The sequence below is a fragment of the Aythya fuligula genome, chromosome 1 (assembly GCF_009819795.1).
Source record: "Aythya fuligula isolate bAytFul2 chromosome 1, bAytFul2.pri, whole genome shotgun sequence".
In the NCBI taxonomy this organism is placed as follows: Eukaryota; Metazoa; Chordata; class Aves; order Anseriformes; family Anatidae; genus Aythya; species Aythya fuligula.
The window spans coordinates 44050348-44073610 of NC_045559.1; the positions used below are offsets into that span (position 1 = coordinate 44050348).

Consider the following 23263-nt stretch of genomic DNA (forward strand, 5'->3'; position numbering starts at 1 on the left):
AAAAATGAGATAAGATGTCTTCTCGGTGGATGATGTGTTTATCCTAAGACCTCTGCGGATTTATTTTTTATACGCATACCAGCTTTGAGGGGAAGATAAATGTCTATAGATTCCCTGAAAGAAAAAGGTGTCCCGATGAAAGATTAGGAAGGAGAAATGATAGAAACAATATAGGGAATGGGATTACAGGGGTAAAAAGGACTGCATGGAGAGACAGGAGGTTAAGAAGGGGCTTGGTTGTGGTATTTGAGAGGGGCTAGACTTGGGTCTGTGCATGTGAACTCTTCTTCTGTTTCCTCCAGGTTGTCACCAAACGGGCCTACATGGCTGTGGGATCCCTCACAATTAATGAGGAACGTTCAGAAGTGGTGGACTTCTCTGTGCCCTTCATAGAGACGGGAATCAGCGTCATGGTGTCACGTAGCAATGGAACTGTCTCACCTTCTGCCTTCTTAGGTATCATTTTAGTCTAAAATTAAAATTTCACCCAGTGTTCATCAAAAATTAGGTGAAGGTTACTTGTGATTCTTAGCCTGAAAGTCCCTTTTTGGGAATACCTGTGGGACAGGTATATAAAAATAAACTGTGATGTTTTAGTTCTAAATCCCAAGCAAGCGAAATCCAGGCAAACGCAAACAAGCACTGCCTAGAAGTTCCAAGGCATTTCTCAGTAATCCTAGCAAAGAATGGGCTCTCTCAGGGTTGTCACCTACCCTACAGCATGTGGTATCCCAGTGACTCAACTAATAGCATGTTCAAACAGTGTAGGCCAGAAAAAAAATTGATTCAAACCTTAGAGCTGTTCTGCCACTATACTTAGTGATAACAATTAGCAAAGAATTGCTGTGCTTTCAGAGACATTATTGTAAAGAGAATATTAGCTTGATCCTTCCTTGACAAAGCAACTGGAGGAAGTTAGAGATCTAACAGCTTTTGAAAAAGGGTTGAGCCATCAGTTCTTTGCTGACACTGTGCATCCCAGTAAAATGATCTCTGTTGCTCTTCAGTGGTGGAGGGTGGACGGAGAATGCAAAAGTGATACTGCATTTCCCCCAGGCATCCATGCCTTCCTAGTAACTACTGTTTGGCTTTACAAAATGCTTTATGATGCAGCAAACACAGTATATGAGTTATATAATTACTGTCTGCTCTCTGCCAGGAACCTGAGAACACTTACAGAAATAATTTTATATGGGCAAAGAAATTTTTCCAAACTCCTCTTGAAGAAGGAGTTTCATTACTGCTCACTCTTCAGCAATTTTTGCCTTTAGCCAAGGCAAATTGGCTTCCAATATTCCATTAATATTACTGGGGTGTGTAAAACCAACAATAAACTAAACTCCAAATATTTAAATTAATATTAAAATCAAGTTGAAATATTGACTATAGTGTGGACCAACATCCTAGGTTTGTTTGATCTGGTACAGTACCATCTTTACCTGTTCATGCTTGCAGATGGAGAAAACCTGTCAAAGATCAAGCACTTGCAGAATATGAATGCTAACATTTCTAGAAAGAGCCAGTGTTCCCAATGCTACAGGAATGGAATAGCTGAAAAACTACTATCATTACGGCTGAACCTCAGAAATTTGGAGATGCTCTTTGGCTCAATAACATCTTGAAAGTTGAATGTTTGTTTGAAATTCTGCCAGTTCTGTTTGATTTTCCCCCACTCTCTCCAGATGGTGCTGGAGGACTTCCTGAGAACAATCTTTTATCAATGCATTTTATTTTATCAATGCATGTCACAGCGGCTGCATGTGGTTCCAGATGGAGCCATGTGTCACAGATGTAGCTGTAAGAATGAATGCAGTCATTACAGGAAAAGGAAACTACACTTCTACTAATTCAGGACATTTCTCAGACTGGGGTTGAAGGCATCTCCATAACTTCTGTTTTTCCCAAGCTACACACTCTCACCGGGGTGCCCTGGAGGGCAAAGAAAGGGGGGGGGAGAGGTAGCTGCGCTACATTGGGCCTTTCAACATGTTTTTTTCTTCCTCTCTAGAGCCATTCAGTGCTGATGTATGGGTGATGATGTTTGTGATGCTGCTTATCATCTCTGCAGTGGCCGTCTTTGTCTTCGAGTACTTCAGCCCTGTGGGCTATAATCGGTGCCTTGCTGATGGCAGAGGTAAGGGGAGCCGCTCCTTGCCATGAACCTCTCTTGCTTCCAATCCCAGCACCAGCATTTCCTTTGTATTAACTGTGATACAGATACAGCCCACTTTGAGCTGTGAGTTCAGACTGAAGAGGACAGAGAGGGAGGTGGAAAATGGCTCTGAAGAGAACAGATGTAGATAATAGATAATTTGCTTGGCTTGGGAGACTGAATGTGGCGTCTTTCATCTCTAAAGCACACACTAACGCCAATTTGTTTCTCATTGAGGGGAAATGGGTGCTGGTAACTGGTGCTGGCAGTGGCTACAGCGCTGTTCTCTTTGAGGCAATCAGCAGGCTCTCTGTTGTCAATCTGCAGTGCTATGTCTCCCCAGAAAGCAGGCAGCTCTACCGGCCCCCTGGCATAGTGCTGTCCTCCAGAGCCCACATCTGTCAGCTGGGCATGTCCCTCCCCTGCTTGGCTCTCTGGCTTGCCAAGTCCAGCTGAGAAAGTGGGAAGCTTATTTCCCTGGGAGTGGGTGAAGAATTATCTTGTAAAGGCAGGAGGAAAGATGGGAACAAGTGAGTGACCTAACTCTGTGGTTCTAAGCTTCAGAATACAGCCCAATGAGTTAAAGAGAGAATGGACAGACATCCTGATAGACAGCATTTTTTGCCTTATTGGCAGGAAGACAATTAGCAAGTTGAACCTGCTGTCATCTCCTTATCTTCACTCCCTGACAAATCAGCACTTCAAACCTTTCTGGGACTTACTGGTCTCAAAATGGGACCAATGATGGGAGAGAGTCCAGAGTGATGGGAGGGAGACAGTTACTGGAAAATGCACTCATTTCCTCCCCAGTCTAGTACTTTGAGTGAATTCATACCATCAGATTAGAGGGAACTGAAAAAAAAAAACACACCACAAACAAACAAGCATTAATGGGAATGCAGGCAGAACCACATACACAGGGAAGTGGAGAACTCTTATCGTGGAACTGTGTAGGGCCTTCGTGGCAACTACTCTTAACCACACAGATGTTTGGATACAAGTAAATATTGTTAAACCCATGAGTCTCCTGGGAGGTGTTAATACAGATGTGTAACTGGAAGCAGTTCTTAGCACAGGTGTGCAGCCATGCAGTTATTAAGTTAGCTGAACTGCAGCTGCAGTATCAATATTTCTGAGTAATTAGGAGTGGTACTGCATGATCAGGCAGATATTATCACTGACAGATGTAACATGAAGATGTAGAAAGCAGCTGCAGAGACTGCAGTACCTGTTTGGTAATGAACACTGCAAATGTTACTTTGGCTGCATTCAAGCTAGTCTACCATGGTATAACCCTGCTCTCATACCTCGATTTTCTCCTTAAGGACACCCAAGGATTTCTTTCCAGGCATACCTTGGTCTTAGCCCCCAGTTGTGTTGGTTTGTTTTTGTTGGTCACTCAAAGTTTGAGAGCTCAGAAGGATTCGGATCCCTGGTGTGGACTGGAGACCCCCATTGCTGTCTTGGTTTATGGGTGACAAAACAACTGTGAAAGCAGATGGGGTGATTAGTGGAGAAGGAATTTGTCAAGATTTCCTCACACTCCACAATTCCCACTAGTATTTTGCAGGGCTTGCACTCATGTCTTAGGGCAAGTCCACACCTTGCAGTACTGCACCTTACATATGCATGTGGCTTAGATATCTCACTCATTTGAGTAAAGAGGAATTTAAAACTACCGCTCCAGAACGTAAAAAAGGCAAGGAGTGTCAAACCATGCTTCTTATAGCAACTTTGCCTCCCTGGCATCTAGAGGCTCCAGTTTTGCCAGGTGATGATTCTACTTAGAACTTGGCGTGCAGTTCCCAGAGTGAAAAATGAGTCCCTTGAACCTTTCAACTGCATTTAGAGTGCACACAGTTAGTGCTTTGAGATGATCCATAAGGTTCCCTGCTCAGCACTTTGGAGAGGAGCTATCAATAGACTTTCTTCCCTTCTGTTTCTGCGCTGGAGCCAACTGTAACCACAGGCAGCAGCACCAGGCTTCAGCCTACCCAAGGAAGGAGGTAAAACATGAGATACTAAACCAAAGGGTTGCAGAGCCAGGGTAGCACCACTGGAAAAGTGACAGGCACTACTTGAACTGTGCCAGAGGGCTCCAGTCCTAAGAGAATCTTCTCAATGCCTGAAGTAGGATCCTTAGAGTAATTACAGCTGCAGTCTCCCTGACAGCTTCTCTTGTGCTCAAGTTGAACAAATTTTGGTTTTGGTTCCCATTAATGGCACCAGTGTATGCTGGGGATCTGAGACTGCTGAGAGTCAGACAGGATTTCACAAAGTTTCAGGCATGGTGTTTCATGAGCACATGTGGCTTTTGGGGTGTGAGTGAGTTTCTACTCTGAAAAGTGAGTTAAGGGGAAAGTATCAACTTTGTAAACGTTGTACCCCCTCTTGAAGCTGCTGATTTTCTTGAGAGAGACGAAGTATATGTCACATGTAGCTTAGATGCAGAGAGAGGGAGTTGGTGCTTCTCTAGCTTGTGCATCATCAGCAGACTGGGTAACAAAATGCTCCTGCAGAGGTATTTTCAGAGCCTTGTTATTTCAGATAGTGCTGTTTCTTGCACTGGTCCAAGTACAGTGGTGGCCATGTGTTGTACAGGTGTGTATTGAGAGTTCAAGAACAACATCACTGTTGAACTAGAATCGTTCATAATAGATATTATGAATTGAACTAGCTCAAACACTGTTGAGCTAGAAATGAGGATAGAGTGTTTCTAACCAAACTCTTTTTCTATTGACTGTACTTGAACTGAAATTTAATGTTTCAAATTCTGCATTTTCTAATCAGGTACATTATATAAGGCTTCACTGGAAATCTGTGAGATAGAAATAAATACAGAAACCTGAGGATATTTTAAAAATTCACTTTTCAGGGTCATGGTTTGCTTAGATATAGTGTCTTGAACACATGGGTGCACAGCTGTGGATATTCATCTCATGTGGGAATATCACTGCTCTTAACTCTGAAGTCAAGGTGTGTATGTAAGGAGAAATGCATTCCTCTCACTTGTTTTGAGATACTCACTGTGAGGTCTTGTTTCTCAATCACTCTAGAGCCAGGAGGTCCCTCTTTCACCATTGGCAAAGCTATCTGGTTGCTGTGGGGGCTGGTGTTCAACAACTCTGTGCCAGTGCAGAATCCCAAGGGTACCACTAGCAAGATCATGGTGTCAGTGTGGGCCTTTTTTGCTGTCATCTTCCTGGCCAGCTACACTGCCAATCTGGCTGCCTTCATGATCCAAGAAGAATACGTGGACCAGGTGTCTGGCTTGAGCGACAAAAAGGTAATGGATCCACCCAAACCCCTAAAGCAGCCTTCTTCACAGAAGAGACTGCTCTACCCTTTCTCCTTTGCTTTTACTAGGAAAATGTCCAGGTTTTGTCAGTTGCAATGTTTCTGTAGTCCCTCATTTTAATAACACAACTGCTCTTTTCTGGTATTCAATTGCATTTTTACACATTTTAAGCACTTCAGAAGTGAATCATGGAAACCGAACAGAACTGTGTTTACTTGAATGATCCCAAACAACACTTTGATTGGCAGCAAGAAATGAATTAATGCTCCTTTGGAAGTGACGTGTATAATGGCTGTAACCTGTTTATTGAGGATAAAATAATTTGTCTGTGTGGGAACTCTGACCATTAGGCTAGCAAATATGATAGTTTATTCTTGGGATGAGTTCTGCCCATGGGGGTAAATCAGCTCGGCTTTGATGATTTACTGTTGCTTGCATTTTAAGTTATACTGCCATTTTTTCAAGGCTTTGCAGAAGAGATCATTCCCTGTTCAGAATGTGTTTCACTGCCTTGTTTACATGCACTGAATTTTGTTCTCGCAGAGCATTTGCTTTTGCTGGGCTTTGCAAACTGAGGATTTTGAGGAGATTGCTCATGCATGCAGGGTAGCACTGTCTGGCTCATGAGGGTCTGAAGCTGTGCACACTGCTTTATTTTTGTTTTGTTGCAAGGTTACTCACAAGGAATTGAGTTCTGTGAGGCTCGATTGCCCATGCTGAATTTGTTACTCAGTCACTGGGGCTGCTTAACAGGTCATGTCATTGTAGGGCAACTAAAGGGCAACAGGGTACACACATCACTATTGAGGATGGCAGCAAGAAGGTGTTAGTTTACTGCGGCTGGACTGGTTTTAGTTACTGTCTCTTGAGTCCCCCATGACAGTCTAGAAATAAACTGCAGCCAGGCCCCCTATATATACCGTGTCCTGTGCTGCATGATGGAAATTCGGTAATGGATTCATTTTTAAGAGTTTTTTTCCTTTTTTTTTTTTTTTTTTTTTTTCCTGGAATGAAATATGACAGAATAATATAATCCATGCAAAAGTGCTCCCATTATTTGTTTTAATTCCAACCTCAATTTGTTCCACAGTGTCTCCACAATTGCAGCATGTTGGGGGGGGGGGATGAGAAGGAGGTTGTTTTTCTGACGGGCAGAGGTTGTAGCAGAGACACCTGAGAAGCTGTGGACTCCCTCAGACTGAAAGACACTGTTCAAAACCAGCCAGCCCTACCAGAGTTAACATTAGTTTGTCATCATTAGTTTTTCAACTGTTTGAGCTAAATGAGGTAGTTCATACCTGTGATCTATTGTTTCAGGCTGTGCCTAGGTTCATGGAGAGAGCTATGCTTTCATCCTCATGTATTTCAAAATACTTTCCATACCTGCAGAGATATGTGTGTGAAATACCAATTGAAAGTGGTAACTCCTGGAGCTTCACAGAGGCTTTGGATATAGGTCTCTAGTCCTGTTTTGGTCAATATCACTGTAAGGTTGCCTGTGTGTATTGGATTGAGGTCATTTTCTTTTGCTTTTCTTTGCTTACATACCTCTGTTTGCTTTTGCTTACCTAAAGCACTTGCTGGGTGTCTTGGGGAAGAAAAAGACCACAGCACATACTCAGCTGATTGTGGTGTGCCTCAAACACAGCTGCTAGTGCAAGTGCAACATATGGGTAAAATTATGATCTACCACAGCATCTGGAACCAGATGAAAATTCACTGGTAAAAACTGAGGGCCAACTGCTGCCTCTGGAGAATAAGACAGGTGGGAAAAGCTCTGTCCAAAAGGCTGAGTGAGCAACCTTGATCTGCTGGGCTCTTGGATTTCCACTCTGTACATGCAGAGGAGCCTTGCAGAATTTGAGACAAGCTATTCAGGTGCCCATTGCCTTGCTTCAGGATGCCCTAGTTGGGAAATTCACCTTTCTGATCTCCTCTCTTTCCCTGTTTCAAAGCTTGCACACTGCATCTACCCCAGAGATGGAAGTGTGTTGTGCTCTTCCTCCCTTTTCCTGCCATCTTAAATTAGCTGCTTCAGATTTTCAAAGGAGGTCTCCTTGGAGCAGCAGGAAGAGCTGCTCCAAGAGCTGCCTACAGCTGTTGACCTGCTGCTTCCCCACAAGAGCAGGCTGAAATGTTTCAGCTGTCTAAGAACTGGGATGGTGTCTTGGCAGTGCCCCAGCATTTCCTTTCCAGTGAAAGACAGGAACTAACATCAAGGCTCCGATGCGCTGTGGGGATGCTTGAGCAGACCTGTCCGAGCTGGACTAGAGCAGAAACCTCTGTACCAGGGTGGTAGGTTGGATGGAGGGTACCTGGAGACTCGCTGGGCTGAGCTTCATAACCTCTGCTGCTCTTCTCCCCTGGCCCTGAGGGTGCACCCTGGTGATGTTCACCCTGCTCAGTGCCACCCATTTGTGCTCAGCTGCCAAAAATAGACGCCAGAGCTGACCCAGGAACCCAAATTCCCCCACATTAACCCTTGCAGCTGCTAAATAACACATCAAACTGTGTCTCTTAAAGCCAGTGCAGCCATGGGCAGGTTCAGGGAGGAGAAACTTGCTCCTCCTCCACATTGGTGCTGGCCCTGCATGTCCTGTAAGCAAAGAGCTCGTCTGATGGCCTCTCCCTTCCAGCCATGCGCTCCTGGCTTGCCCTTCTCCTGCACTGATGTCAAACCATCACCTGTCACCTCTGCCAGGCCACCTTGTGCAGCAGCATGGCTGGATGTGGTCCCAGGTCCAGGGGCTGCTGCAGCTACCACCCCTGCAAAAGCCTGGCCAGCAAGGTGGCCTGTCACAGGGTATCATGGCCAGCTCCCAGGTCTGGATCTTGTCTGTTTGTAATCAGGAGATGTAACCCAATTTCCTATAACCGGAGAGCTTCAGAAACGTTAGAGAAACAAATGCCTGTGGTATTTTGGTCTAATGAAGGCAATAAATACAGGAAAGATTACATAAAATGAGCTAATGTGTGAAATAATCTAATAGCTATACATAATTTCCATTCATATACAGTAGTAATAGAATAAAAGCAAATGTGGACAGCCAGCAGGACATTTAAATAAAATAATTTAGAATGCGGTAGGTTAATAATAATAATAATAATAACAAAAAAAGTATGTGTGCCTATAAATTAGTTGAAAATGCCAAAGAAGCTAATAAAGTATCAAAATGGTAATTTCGTAATTGACATAAAAAGGAAAGAAATGGATTTCTGTATGCCTGCAAATTAATATAGATTGCTGGAATTTCACATGTATTTGACTTATTTGTTTTTAAGAAGTTAATGAAATGTTGAGACAGTGGGTCTATTTCTATGCAGCATAGGTCAGCTAGTATTTCTGAATGGATACCTTTTATTTCAAAAAAAAAATAAATTTGGAGTTTAAACTGAACAATTTTTATTACTGAAAAAAATCTTGGGAGTGTGCAAGAAGGCAGAGAGAAATTCTGATTTTTCCCCAAGTAGATCATTTCAGTATACATTTAACAAAATATTTTGTTTGATATTTCTGATGTGTATTTTTTAATTTCTTATTTTCTAAAGGCACTAATCATAAAATTGACCTACACTTAAGAAAAAGGAAAAAAAAAATAAAGATGTTTCTGTAATGAAGGAAGGGGATGGAAAGAGATAACTGATAGACAAAGAAACACAGTATTCTGAGGTGGATTAAGCATTTCAGGTTGATACAAAGCAAAAATCTCTCTGAAGAAACTGCAAAAATGAATCTGCTTTATTCCTGCACTAATAGATGCTTGGCCATGAAACAGAAAAATGAATTATTTCCCACATTGTACTCTGCGGCACATTAAATGTAAATTATACAAGGATCCTAGATATCCAGAACACTTAAGCATGTGCTTAACTTTGTGCTCATGAGTGGTGATATTAAAGTCAATGGGCTATTATTCACATGATTGAAGTTAAATGCCTTTCTGAGCTTGCAGCTTTTGTACAACAAATACCTGCTCTGGAGAAAGCTAGGAGAAGTGCAGAGCAGACATAGCTGCCAGACAGAAATTTTTCCAAAGAGACCATAAGTGGGGCTCGGTCTTCAACCCAGAAAGGTGCATCAGAGGGAAGACTGTCTAAGTGTATGGCTTGGAGGCAGCACAAATCTTCCACAGGATTACACATTTACTGTCTATGGACAGTTGTGGTACTTTCACAGATTTCTGCATGACACAAAGGAAATTTTATGTGGCAATGTCCAATAGCAGAAAATATATAATCCTCTCAATAGCAGTATGATTTTTACTGTCAGGAAACCTCTGTGGTGATTACAAATTAGCTAGAAAAAAAGTAAAACCATGCCATTTCCAGTGGAGACCATGCCCAGTCCTATTGTGATAAATCAGAGCCTTTCTTCAAAATCCATAGAGCCCTAGACTGAGACACATCCTACTTGGCCAAAAAATAAAGAAATAGTGTCCCCAAACCTTACACCATAAAGATGAATTTCTTTCCACAGTGCTTCTCTGGGGGTGACATTTTCCTGTAAATAAGTTGAACTGCATTCAGTCTTTTGTTTCTGTATGACCTTTATATATAACATTAGTGGTACCGACTAGTGGTTGATAGGACAAATGTTGGTTCATAGTGAAGGGCAAAAATTCAGACCTCTGAAAAGCTCAAATTTTATGCCTTAAAATCTGATGTTTTCTCTGTATCTATTTGTAAATCATCATATAAAAATAGTAAATAGTGCAGTATATGCAGTTTAATTGCATATTATTCTAAAATCTCCGAAGTAATAAATAAGTACAGCTTATAACGTTAGTAATACATCTTTCTAACCAGTGACTTACATTTACTGTGTACATAAATATGAACACAGATAAGCTTTTATAATTGTAGATGGGTCCATTTATCATAGATATAATCATCCTTCATTCTTCAGCTTGGCATAATCTTTATGTTTTTTGAAATCCTTTCAGCAAACCTCCATGTCCATGCTAAAAAGTGATTCAGTAGTTTTATGACTATAAATCTATAAATGTTTAAAGCCAGTGTAGTTTCAAGTGTGTGTTCCCCCCCAACCCCCCACTCCCTTCAGTTTTACTTTTGTTGTCATTCCCCCTCTTTTTTAAGCTCAGTGCTGTGTAGCATTGAGCAGCAAGGAGGCTGCGATATGCTTTAGCTCAGCCTCTCAGTATACTCTCTTTTTTGTCGATCAGGAGGGATTTAGCAGCAGTAAAAACTTGTAATGGGACTCTTCAGGATTAGTGGCAGTTTAAATGCAATTGGGAGCTTGAGCAGGTAGAATGCAAGGGGAGGAGATACACAAAGCAAGACCATAGGCTGCGTCTATCCTTGCTGGAAAGGGAACAGTGCAGCACAACCCTTCTGGCTTTGCTTGTGGTGCAGGTGGAGGCTGCTGGAGGAGGCAGGTCAGCTACACAGGCACAGAGCATTCCTTAGCTTCCGGCTTTTTCATTTCCTTGCATTTCCTGAGCCTCAGTCATGGCCAGCCCTTCCTTTTCATCCTCCTTCTCACCACCTCTCGCAGCTTGACCTTTGGAGATGCTGGGCAAACTTGGTTGCTTCTGTGCTAATTGCTTGGCAGCCTGGAAAATGTTGTCTTTGGAGAGTTGCGTAATGGGAGGGGGGAGGGAAGCAAAGGATTGTCCTGCTTCTTGCATTGGTGTAAGTCAGCAGAGAAAGAGGCGATGAATATTTTTATTTATTATCTATACAGTGCCATAAATGTACTTGGCACTCTGCAGTCAAATAAAAGATAATGGCCCTGACGCCAGGATTTGGCAGCCTGAAAGGTGAGATCTGGCCTTCTTCGTCTGAATGATCAGGAATGAAATCCTTGTGGGAAAAGGATGGAAGGATGAGATCTACATGATTTAAAAGACAACAACAACAATAAACAACAACCCCCCAGCTTGCTGCAAATTTTATTGCTTTAGTCTAGCAACAAGTTGCCGAAGTGGGTGGGCTACTGTTTGTGCTTGAAAGATAAGAGGCTCTGACCTGCCTTTCTTAGTAAAGATGGCTGAAAAACAGAGTTCCTCCCTCCTCCACTGAACTATATCATCTGAGTTTCTTAGAGTTTCATAATTTGTTAACCAGCTGTCTCATGTGCAAACAAAGCAGATTTCAAATTCCTCTGTACTTAGCTGCCACCTCTCCTCTCAAGGTCTTTTTCATCAGTCAATTTTCTCCCTCTGAATGAACATGTACACTTCCAATGGTATTAACATAAGCGTGCTAACCAGCATCTTTCTGCCTCACTAATTTCTGTTTTGTGCTTGCCCTAGACTATTCAGAATGTGCCTTTTGCCCCATTGTGTCTGACTTCCAAAGAAACTGACTTCCAAGGATGAAATATATGACATGATTTGATGCTGGGAGAAACAGGTTATCTCCAGCTTTCATATGTGCAAGCAAAACTTGAGTGTCCTGTAGGTAATACCACATAGCCCCCATAATTGTAACAGATATGACCGTGTGCATATCTGATACCATACCTACTAGTATTGGAGCTGTGCAAGGAGCTTTCATGTCTGGCTGGTGAAGCTCAGTGATTCTATTACAGGTGCTGTTTTCTGGTCAAGCTTGAGAGACACCTAACAGTGTGGCTGCCATGAAGCCTGTAGCCTGCCAAACATGTCCTGAGGAAGTTTTAAAACCTCGGTGTTATCTTTTGGGTGGAGAGGCTGCACAGGTTCCACGTAATGCTCACGCACTTGGCAGCTGGGTGGTACTGTCCCAGGAAATGCCTGTTTTTCTGGCAGTGGGTGGACTCTGTCCATGTGAGGGTCCGATCCCTGAATGGAGGCCTATGCCTGGGGTGTCCATAAGACCTGGGCCAGCAGAAGGGCTGTGTGGTCCCAGCATGTGCGTATAGATCTGGCTGCGGAAGATGTGGGACCCCTTAAATGCCATCTGTGAGGCATCAGGCTGCCCTGCTTGAGGTTTGCAGTCTTTTGCTCTGTGCAGAAGCAGCACAGGGCAGGTCTGCACGGAGCAATGCAGCTAGCAAAGAGGCTGCACAGTCCTACTGTGTGCACTGCTCTGGCAATAACTGCATGTGATGGAGGCTTCTTCCACCAATTGGGTTTCTGCTTTCATCTCAATTATTTTACAAGGGCAACTATTTTTAAAGCTGCTATATTTGAACTCCTTTCTTTTGCTTTCACCTGCCCCCGCCCCCCACACCTCTGCATTGTCCCTAGTTGCTCTGTTCCCTTCCCTGACCCACACGTGTTACTGTTTCACCACCAAACATTCATAGACATTTTTCTTCTTTTTGTGGGTCTGACCCACTCTACATCTTCTTTTAGAACTGACTTTAATCTAATTCTTTGCCAAATTTGTTGCTGTCAGCTGCAGTAACTGATAACTCCTTTCTCAGACTTATCTAGAGGAATTCATGGGTGAAAGTGCTATGCAAAATAAGAAACATCACAGGGTGTTTAACAATATGATAAACAACAAAATGAAGGTCTGAGGAAGCACAAGGATTTTTTATGACCTTCCAAAACTAACTTACTGAGTTGTATTGGAGTTGTATTGGATCTGGATTTGATGCTGTTCGTTCCTTTTTTTTGTTTTTGTTTTTGTTTTTTTTTTTTATGTCAAGGACTGTTGTTTGACTGGTGAAGACAAGAAACACTGTGGTTTTAGGGCTGGTTTCTGTTTGGGGCCTGACAATCAGGAAGAGCTGATGAGGCCACCTATAAGGAGTCTCAGCCATTGCTGAGGAGGTGGAGAGTCATATTGCGAGGGAATATAGAAGATGAGAAGAAATTGGAGCTAGGAGAAAAGGAAGGTCTGAAAATTTGTAGTCACTTGGAAGCGGCTATGAGTTCCACGTTGGGACTTAAAAAAATGTCAGTAATGTCAAAGCTTGGTGACTGTGCAGAGGAGAGAAGGATGTTTTAGGAGTGAAGCTTGAGAAACATCTGTACAAGAGATTCATGAGTAATAGAAGAAAGAGCAGCACAGTCTCTTTAGTCTGCTGTCCTCACAGATTATTGTACCAGTGCTGTGATCTAGGTTTGAAGAGTGATTTTTTGCCTATGCTGTTGTGCTGGCACACTCCTAGTTGGGATGCTGCTGTAGCAATATAAAAGTGCCCTGAACCAACATACCAATAGAGCAGCCACCTGGGAATCTGTAGAGCACTTCCTCTACCAGCATAGATGATGGGACACAATTAGGCGGAAGTGCCTATGTGCATGGTCAAGCTGGATGATGAAAAGAATACAGGAAAAGCCCTGCAGATGGTGCTGGCAGTGATGACTGACATTCCAGAAACAAACTGGTCACCACCTGAATGCAGATCAGTACACAGTTACAGCTTTGAAGACTTTGCAAGCTGCAGATAACAAGAGTAAAGGACAGGGTGGAAAAGGTATAATATAGAGAGGCAAGGAGGAGAATAATAGTGAGCATTATCTCTTACTTTGCCTTTATTTCCTTGGCTTCGTGTTTCTGTGAGTTTTTAAAATGTAATGTTCTTTCAGCATCTTGGAGTCCTGATCATATTGTTCTTGGTGCAGTGGAGGTTGGGAGCATGTCCACTGACCAAAGGCAAGTCAAGGAAAGCCATACTGGATACAACCAAAGGACAGCAGCAAGAACAGATGGAGGTGTAGATAACACAGAATAAATAAATAAATAAATAAATAAATAAATAAATAAATAAATAAATAAAACTGAGAAAACTGGGCTTCTTTATCCTCTGTGTTGGAATATGGGGGAAAAACAGTTCAATGGTGTTCAAAAACATAAAAGTCACCTTCAGAGAGGAAAAGACTATTTCGATTTCCCTATCTGTGGTGAAGATCACAGAAAAATAGTGTACTTGGATTGCAGCAGGAAGGCTTTAGTTCAGACACTTGGATGAACTTCCCAATAGCAAAGCTGGGGTAGGTTGCCAAGGGAATGGGGAGTCTCCAAGGGTTGCCATCTTCCACAGAAGGCTGGATGAAGAATTGTCAGGAATGGTGGTTTCTAGGAGAGTCCCACCAGAGAAAAAAAGGACAGAGCAGACAACTTCTCAGGGCCAATTCCAGCTCTGTGATTTGTGACATTGTTCATGGCATGGCTTGGGCGACAACAAGGAAGTATTTGGGGAATATGAAAAGGACAAGGCTCCTCTCTTTGAGAGTCATCCATTAGCTATGAAGGGGTTCCTTTCTTGGCTGAAACAAAGGATAAAGAAACACAGCATCCTGTGCAAGATGTGCTGCCGTGATCACAAGTAGTCTGTCAAGACATAAATGTAGGGGAAAGAGCTACTTTGGAGTTAGACCTGAAAACCATTGACCTAGCCTTTAATTTTTAACAAGTTCTGGTCAAACTCCTGTGCAAATGTCCTGACTGGACTCTTAGGCAACGAAAAAGGTGCAAGCTAACTGCAGTGACATGCAGCTGAACCAGAGCAAAAGAGGACAATCAAGGATGTTTGGGCAATGTAGAGAGGTTGTGCTAAAATTATGCACTTGAGCATGGACTATGCTTTTCTAGCCTTATGTCACTAAATCTTATGTTACAGTTCACTAATTAATGCCATCTTTTTTAGAGATATTTGGCCTGTGTCACAACAGATATCTGCTGGTTGTAAGCCTGCCAAAAGAGCAAGCAGATTGCTGCTTATAGGTGTCTGCGCAAAAGCTTGTGACTGATGCCCTGATGGGGAAGTTTAAGAGAATGGTGAGCATTTTGGGCTGTCTGCTACCCACATCTTTTGGCTACCTATGCTTTTGGTGGGAGAAGCTGTCCAAATGGTCCAGAGGCTAAATTTAGATATACAAATGCAGATGTCTAGAGCCAATACTGGAGTATTCAAAATACCCTCAGGTATCTGGAAGATCTGACACTGGGGCTACAAGGGACCTGCTCCCTGGGTGAAATTCCCTAGGGCATTTCAAATAGCACTTACACACTAGGTCAAATAAACTGAAACCGGAGTATGTAACATGGGCTTAAGCTCTTTTGGATTTGAAGGTAACAGCGAAGCTGAACCTAGGGACCTTATTTTGGAGGGTCAGAGCTGTGGAGCTTCATGCAGGAGAAAATTTAATCAGAGGGTCTGGGTCTTACAAAGTGAAAGGAGCCACCACAGAGAAGCTGTGTAGGTATAAGATACTACACACACACACATACCCAGTTTTACCAGCTCATTATGTTATGCAGTAGAGGATTATCTTTATTAAGAAGTGTAAAAGTGGATTGACAGATGAAAAAGAGCCTTTTTGCTGTAAGACCTGCTGAGTTTGGGAAACTGCATTCAGTGCTATTGGCAAACACTTTACAGTGTAAACAGGGTCTACATCAGGCAGATAAGTAAGTGCAGATGCGCTTTTCTGTATGAACCATTTGGTGATAGACAATATCTTTAAAAAAAATTCTCATCAGATTAATTGTGGCCAATTAGCTATAACCCTTTCCCCTCATTCCTGAATCCCCTCCAATCCTGGCTGCCTGAATGGGAAGAGCTCCTATCACCTGTTTCATTATGCAGATTGATATTCGAACATCTGAGAACAATGCTGCTTTCTGCACGGCACGGCTCCAAATTGCTAATGAAACGTCTCTGCCAGACAAGTCACTTAAACCTGCTCCCACTGCTGCTGCCGACAGTGCTCGCAGCAAGCTGCGAGGAGGGAGCAGGAAAGGGGCTCTCCACTCGGGGCGTGCTAATAGCCCCCAGCGTGTGTGTTTATGGCTCTCCAGAGCAGTGAGATCTCTGCCCTCTGACTCTGAAGGGTTACATTCACAAACCTGTGGTCTGATTTGGACTTAATCTTCCTTGATTTCAATTTGTTGAGTGAGGGGTTAAGGAGGTGGGCAGACTCCAGGCTCTGAACATTGTTACTGCCTGTCCCAGAGCTGCCTTCAGTCTTGCCCCTCAGGCATGCTCGATGTCTGCTTCCCGCCCCCAGGTCAGATGAGGCAAGGACCCATCTGTAGCATCCACCTCCCGCCTAAATTTAATGTGAAGCCAGCTGTCTAAGGGATCTTCTCTCACAGGTGAGAGGCTGTCATATCACCTCGTATATGATGGGAGCATCTCATGACTGAGATCCCATGGTAAGCAAGCAGAAGGCTGCAGCTGAGGTGCACCTCTACCCAGGGCTCAGTGGGTGCAGGTCTGCAGGGGAGCCTTGCGGGTTCCCCCCTGAGCAGTGTACCCTTGAGGTCAGTAGGGCTGGGTGGCAGGACAGGTCCTTCTGCAGGCAGGTATGAAGTGGGGCTTCTACATGTACAGACCCTGTTTGCCACTCCCTGTGACTCTCTGCAGCCAGGTTTGTTCAGCAACCTGTGTGGTTGCTTCCCTTTCCTTCCCCTGCTATCACTGTATTTCTTGCAGGAGCCTCACATAGCTCCTGTTTGCAGATGCCTGGGGCATGGTAACTGTGACTTAGGGCCCTGACAGTGGTAATGATTACATGAAATTATGCAAGAGCTCTCTCATTAATCTAAATTCTGACCATTTCTGTCAATATCTGCAGTTAATTCCTTTATCAATATTTACTGAGACCTTGAGATTACTTCTACACAGGCTGTCTCTATGTAATGGCCCCAGCATTGTGCCTCAGCTCCTGCCTCACATCTCTCAGACTCCTTATAGATCAATGTTCCAAAGCACCCTGCTACCTGGTGCTGACACCCTTGATTCAGACCCACTCTCCCAGCTTTTGGGAGAAGCCATATGAGTGTCTCTTATTACTAAAATCTTGCACAGCAGTGCCAATGAACTTTCCTCCTTATGGGTCTTCTCCATTTCCTCCACAGAAGTTCCTCTGCTTTGTTGCCAGGAGAGGACACACTACATCCCTGGCTATCCCATACATTTTCCCTTACATGCCTCCTTGCTCCTTCATTATGAGTTGAGTTGTGTGGGGCACAAGTGAGCTAAGGTAGATGCAGCAGTTTCTGTTTCTGAAGAGCTCTTTGCAGATCCCTCCATCCCTGGATGGAGCTGTGCCCAGCTACTGTCGAGCAGCAAATATCAGTAATTTTCAGCTGCCATTTCCTGATAGCAAGTTGCATGCAGGTGCCAGTATTAGTCTTCAGACATGGAAAAGTTAGCTGCTTTTTTACTGTCTCCATAGTCTGTGGAGCCTACTGGGCATCAGTTGCTTTCAGCTTTTCAAACACAAATCCAGGAGGCTGGGGATGAGTACGTGTTCCCCTTAGACATTAAAGCTAAAGACCTGTGGTGTAGGGCCCATTTGGATCCTTTCAGACTGTTTCCTGTCTCGTTCTTCACCACTCTATGGTTGAAATGTGTGTGCATGTGGGTGTGTGGAGAAGAATTTGCATTTGCAGATCTGGTCTGACTGAGGAATGAACAGGGAGTGAGAGGTGATAAGTGAATGTGCAGTACATGGGTTTGTAGAAGCCATCAGACTGGCTTTCTTCTCTGGAAACACACGTTTCTGGTTGCCAGAAAAAGTCTTTTTCCTCAGGAGGAATGCTTTCATTTATTTATTGGTTGCCTGGAAGGTTAAAAATGAAATATTGAGCCTTTTGCCCCTGGCTGGTTTATACAAAGACGAGCCATAATGAAGGATCATTCAGAGATGTCATTTTCCCTATCACAGCTCTGCCTCACTCTATAATCCTTTTTTACTCCATTTCATAGGCAAGCAATGGAAGCAGACAAAACTAGAGATTGCATCACAGGATGGAGGGAGGAGGTATAAACTGAATGTTGGATGGAGCCTACTTTTCTCTTAACACTTTTGGGGCTCATAGAGAGGCTCTCATAGCTGCTGCCCTTCCAAAGGGCATGCTGAAGCTGAAGGCACAGCAATGTTTGTCAGGCTTGCCTGCTTGCCTTGCTGTCTTGCCTCTGCTGGAGGGCTCTGGGGAATGGGGACTCATCTGCCTTCAACTTTGGGTTCTGCAGCTTATTGGGAAAAAATGTTGCCACTTTTTCCAAAGTTGCCTACTTTAGAAAGTCATGTTTTAGCATTCCAGGGGAAAGACTGTGTTCCCTTGTGCCTGATATGGCAATGCCCTTCTTGTGAGGGGTCCCCTAAGCTGCTGCTATAATCAGCATGGTACTAAAGAACAACTTTTTACGTTGCAGTGATTTTTCTCCCATCAAAGTTTGCTTTCAGTACAGGTTTTGATAGCTATGAATTTGTCTTCATCCCTTGAGAGTGTGACAAGGTTCTAAGAGGCACCTTACTGCCTGTTTTATGCTATGTGAAACCTTTTTTTCACTGATGTGCCAACACATGTTTCAAAAAACAGATTTGATATTTCTTACTGGCTTAAAGCAGTAGGACATGTGGTTTGTCTCACACACATATGCACATATGAGCCGGCCCATCTCTTCACACAAATTGGAGAGATGATTCCCTGCACAGCCAGATCAGTTAACTGATACAGAGAAGTAGGTGCAATAAATTCATTCTGGTGATGTGAACCATGCCTTCAGGTATCCACAGACACAGGTCCTAACTGGTCTGTTTCCTGAAATGGTGTGAATGAGATACACTGCTTTAGCAGATACTCTGCAGCTGGGTTGAGGAGGTTCAGACTGGCTTTGAGCAGAATTCAAGAACCAGGCCTGACTGCAAGCTTTTGAATCTACAGCTATAGACAGTAGACAGATTTCCACCACAGAAGACAGCAGTGCATGACTGCACGTATTGATGTCTCTGGTGAACTGTTGCCATTAAATGGGTTTGGTCTGACTGTTAGCATGCTTCTTAAGATTACCCAAATAAGCAGTCTCAGATGAGAATGAAAACTAGCACTGTTAGATGCATCAAAAGATGAGGGGGGCTTCCCTCCATCTGAATTACCTGTGCATATTTTCATTTACTGCTTATTCAGTTCCTGGCTTACAATTCTGTGCTCCTTCCCGTCTGCTGGTTCTAAGGGTTTTAAGCAGTCTTGATAATTGACAGTCTAAATTTTACTGCTCATAAAACCCCAGAGAGCATTGATTATGACTTGAGTTAAGCAAGTGGCATATAAAATCTCACAGCCTTGCAGCCTTAGGGGAATGTTATGATGAATGTATTTCTTGGGAGCAGCAAAAGGTTTTGAGTATTCTGCCAGCTGTGTTCTGGGCATCAAATGCTACTAGTGACTTGCAACCACTGATAGGATTTCATTTGGGACATTTGCCCAAAAGTCTGAAAGCTGATACTTCATTTGGTGAAATGGGCGGGAGGTGTTTTGAGAGGCCTCTCTCTTCATTAATTGCTTTTCCACTTCAGTCAGAATCAGGAAGTGCAAACGCGTCGATAAAACTGAAAAAGATACTTCTTAGAAACTAAATGACACTACGTGGATAAAATTCACATAGATTTTATTGAAAATCTTTCGTTGACTGTGTTCCAAAGCTACTGTTACCTTTATTTTCCTTTTCCCCTTTTCTTTTTATCTAACCTCCTTTTAATCTCTGATCACTGGCTATTTTATGTACTTTATCCAGATTGGACAAAAGACCAGATTGCTCAGTTTTGTTTCTTGGTTCTTAGACACTAACAGGAGATGTTTGTCTTTGAAAACAGTGAAGTATAGTGTCTTCTCTCAATAATGTTTTCCACCTGATAGTAAAATAAAAACAGAGCTACCTTCTATGTTGCAATGGACACAGGGTCTTTGGTGAGAGTGTGTTATCCCATGCAGATGATTGCTTCCTGCTGAAAGATTGTGAGAAATGTTCTTTTTCTGTTTCTCCAGTTCCAGAAACCCAATGACTTCTCGCCCCCTTTCCGTTTTGGGACAGTTCCCAATGGCAGCACAGAAAGGAACATCCGCAACAACTACCCTGAAATGCACAGCTATATGGTGAAGTTCAATCAGAGAGGGGTGGATGATGCACTATTCTCACTGAAGACTGGGTGAGGCTTACTTCTTCCAAACTTACTAACAACAGAAATGTGACTTCTTATCATGCTTGTCTGGGAAAATTTTTGTAGGTTTTGGAAAGTGAACCTCCATTATCATTCCATGATTACAAGTGTAGCTAGACTGTACACACACAGGAGAGTATTTTTGTGATTCTCTTAGCCTTTTTGCCTTTTTTAAAATTCACATCTGTATAAGAGTTTCTGGTTTTGCTATACTTACAAGACCATTTGAAGAAAAAAAAAAGAAAAAAAAAAAAAGAGTTTCTGTACCTTGTGTATGTTAGCCTTGTGTGTATTAGTCCCAAAGATCTTGCTTCAGCAAGCTCTTTCATGCTGATGGCCCCTTATGCATAAACATGAAAAGCTCACAGACCTCTGTGGGCAAAGTTCTTTTCAGAGCATTTGTGTTGTCATCTGGAAATTCCTTTATTTTCTCTCCTTCTGTGTATAAAAAACATTATGTTTAATCAGGATGCTGAAACAATCTTTAGACTAATCCCGCTCCAGTGTATCACTAGCTTATATAGTGTAATAGAAGGTGTGCTTGAAGCAAATAGTTTGCAAGTAGTCTTTCTCTCTGGAATATTATAGTATCAAAAGCTGACCAAAATGTTGTTTGAATATTAAGGAACTATATAAAAAGGGGGTATTTCCTTGGGTAATTTGGGAACTGTGGGAAAAATCATTAGCAAAAAGTATCTTCAAACATCTCACTCTATTTTAATATCAGTGAATCTTCAAACATCTCACTCTATTTTAATAGCAGTGAAACTGCAGAGGAGCTAACTTAAAATCCCAATTAGTCTTTGTAAGCCTTTGTCCCTTTTAATTAAAAGCCTCCTTTTAGAGCTGACCATTTTGGTTGTCAGAAATCAGCCCCAGTGAAAAAAAACATTCTCTCTTACACCCATGTCACAGTGTTATGAGAGAGTTCATTCCAAAGCACGAATGAAGATGTTCAGCCAATTTAATTACTAGATTGACTGAATATTCCTAAACCTGTTTGCCAGGTTCAGAGGCACACAGCCCATTATAAATGATTGTACCATTTTTGGATACCGTCCTGGGAAGGTACATTTGCCAGTATAGTCATCATCCAGGAAATAAATATGCTCTGTCCTGGAAATACATAGATGAAATAGAGCTCGTCACTTGTGGTAGATGTCATCCTGGCTTCATATCCACCCTTGGACAAACTTCCCTACAGATATGCACTTAAACTGAGATAATCACCATCCTGGAAATATATGTTCAGGAGATAGACTGAAAAGATATTGTGGGTGTGAGAATGCATGAGGTGGAAGGTCTTTGGTCTTTTACCAGAAAGAGCTTCATTTCAGGTCTAGTGGGAGGATTTACTCATTGGCTGTCTCTGGTTGTATGGAAGATGTAACCCCCTAATTCCCCACTCCCAAATCAATTTGTTGAGGTGAAAGGAAGGTTCTCATCAGTCTGTTGTGCTGTCTGCCCATCCCAAACTATAAAGGGTATTTCTCTGTGTTGAAATAGACACTTGTGGTTTTCAGCTGAACAGTCTTTACAAAAGAGCTACTTAGCATGGTAAGCCGTGGTACAGCTGTTATCATGGCCATTTGACATTGGTAAATATCTGGTAGAGCTTTTCACAGTAACTGAGGAGTTAAATATGGTGTCCTGGCTACATTTAATTTGAAAAAAATATATTTTGCTCAGTTAAGTCATCCAGCACTTTGAATTGGAGAAAATCTTTTCTTTACTTCAGGCCCTACTTTGCTATCTAATATTGATAAATTTTGTAAAGTATTTAAGGTTCCTTTCAGATGAAAGGCATTACAGAAATATAAGCTATTCTTAGGACTATAGATCCGTTGGACTTTTTCTTCATTCATCTTTATCTTGTGCTATGTTTGTCTTCCAAATTTCCTTTCAGAGCAGAAATGACAATTATCAAAGAATCAGAGAGAAATAGGCAATCGTCATTTATAATCTATCTTTACCTGGAAAAGATTCTAGCCTGAGAGCTGAATTAACTCTAAGGAAGGTGAAGATGCCAACCTGTTGTACTCTATGTAGAAGAGGTTAATTTTGCCTTAATTAGCTGAGAATACCTTTGCACTAATAGATACTATCTTTCCTGTGCTAAAACATCTTTTTTTTTTGTACCTGTGCAGGAAGTTGGATGCTTTCATATATGATGCAGCAGTGCTGAACTACATGGCTGGCAGAGATGAAGGCTGCAAGCTGGTGACGATTGGGAGTGGGAAAGTGTTTGCCTCCACTGGCTATGGCATTGCCATCCAAAAGGACTCAGGCTGGAAGCGTCAGGTTGATCTTGCCATTCTACAACTTTTTGGAGATGGTAAGTGACAGGAAAAAGAGGAGTTGCAGTTTTCCTAAGAAATATCAAGCCTTGCATATATGGAGTAGAAGTTCTGTCTCCCTAGATCTGGTGTTTCAGATCTGAGCTGAGAACTGGAGATTATTAACAAGGGTTTGTTGGAGACATTGCGCCAGAAATGTGTGGGAAGTCACCCGTTTTTATATTGTTGATGCAGAATGATATCAAAAGCATTAGGGGTTTCACAGAATCAGCTCTGATGTGTGTTTGAACAATATCTTGTGAGAAGAGTGTCTTGTGAAAACAAGTTTTCTTTTGTGATTTTTTCACTAGCTATGACCAAACCCACAAATGATACTGGACTTCCCATGGTTGCCCCATGCTTCATAGTTCTAGACATGACTAAGTCATGCAGAGTTTAGAAAATAATAGACTAATTATTTATTGATGAAAAAGTTAACTCAGATTTCCCCAAATCTCAAAAAACAACTAACCAACCAACCAACCAAGGAAGATCTTGAGACTCAGAAGAACATTTTGAAATGAATTTTTAATCAGAACAGTATAGTTACCTCATTCATCTCATTATTTACAGAGAAAGAGCTGTTATTAAAAAAAATATTCATGGGGTAATTAATTTCTTTTTA

At 42.4% G+C, this 23263-nt stretch overlaps 1 protein-coding gene across 1 annotated transcript in view; it reads left to right on the forward strand.

The window, feature by feature from the left end:
- Positions 1–23263, forward strand: part of GRIN2B (glutamate ionotropic receptor NMDA type subunit 2B) — a 196272-nt gene that overhangs the window by 167680 nt on the left and 5329 nt on the right. The window contains exons 7-11 of the mRNA XM_032207593.1: positions 303–456; positions 2009–2134; positions 5209–5438; positions 20130–20290; positions 22450–22637. Of these exons, the coding sequence (XP_032063484.1) occupies positions 303–456; positions 2009–2134; positions 5209–5438; positions 20130–20290; positions 22450–22637 (859 nt within the window). The remainder of the gene's footprint in view (positions 1–302; positions 457–2008; positions 2135–5208; positions 5439–20129; positions 20291–22449; positions 22638–23263) is intronic.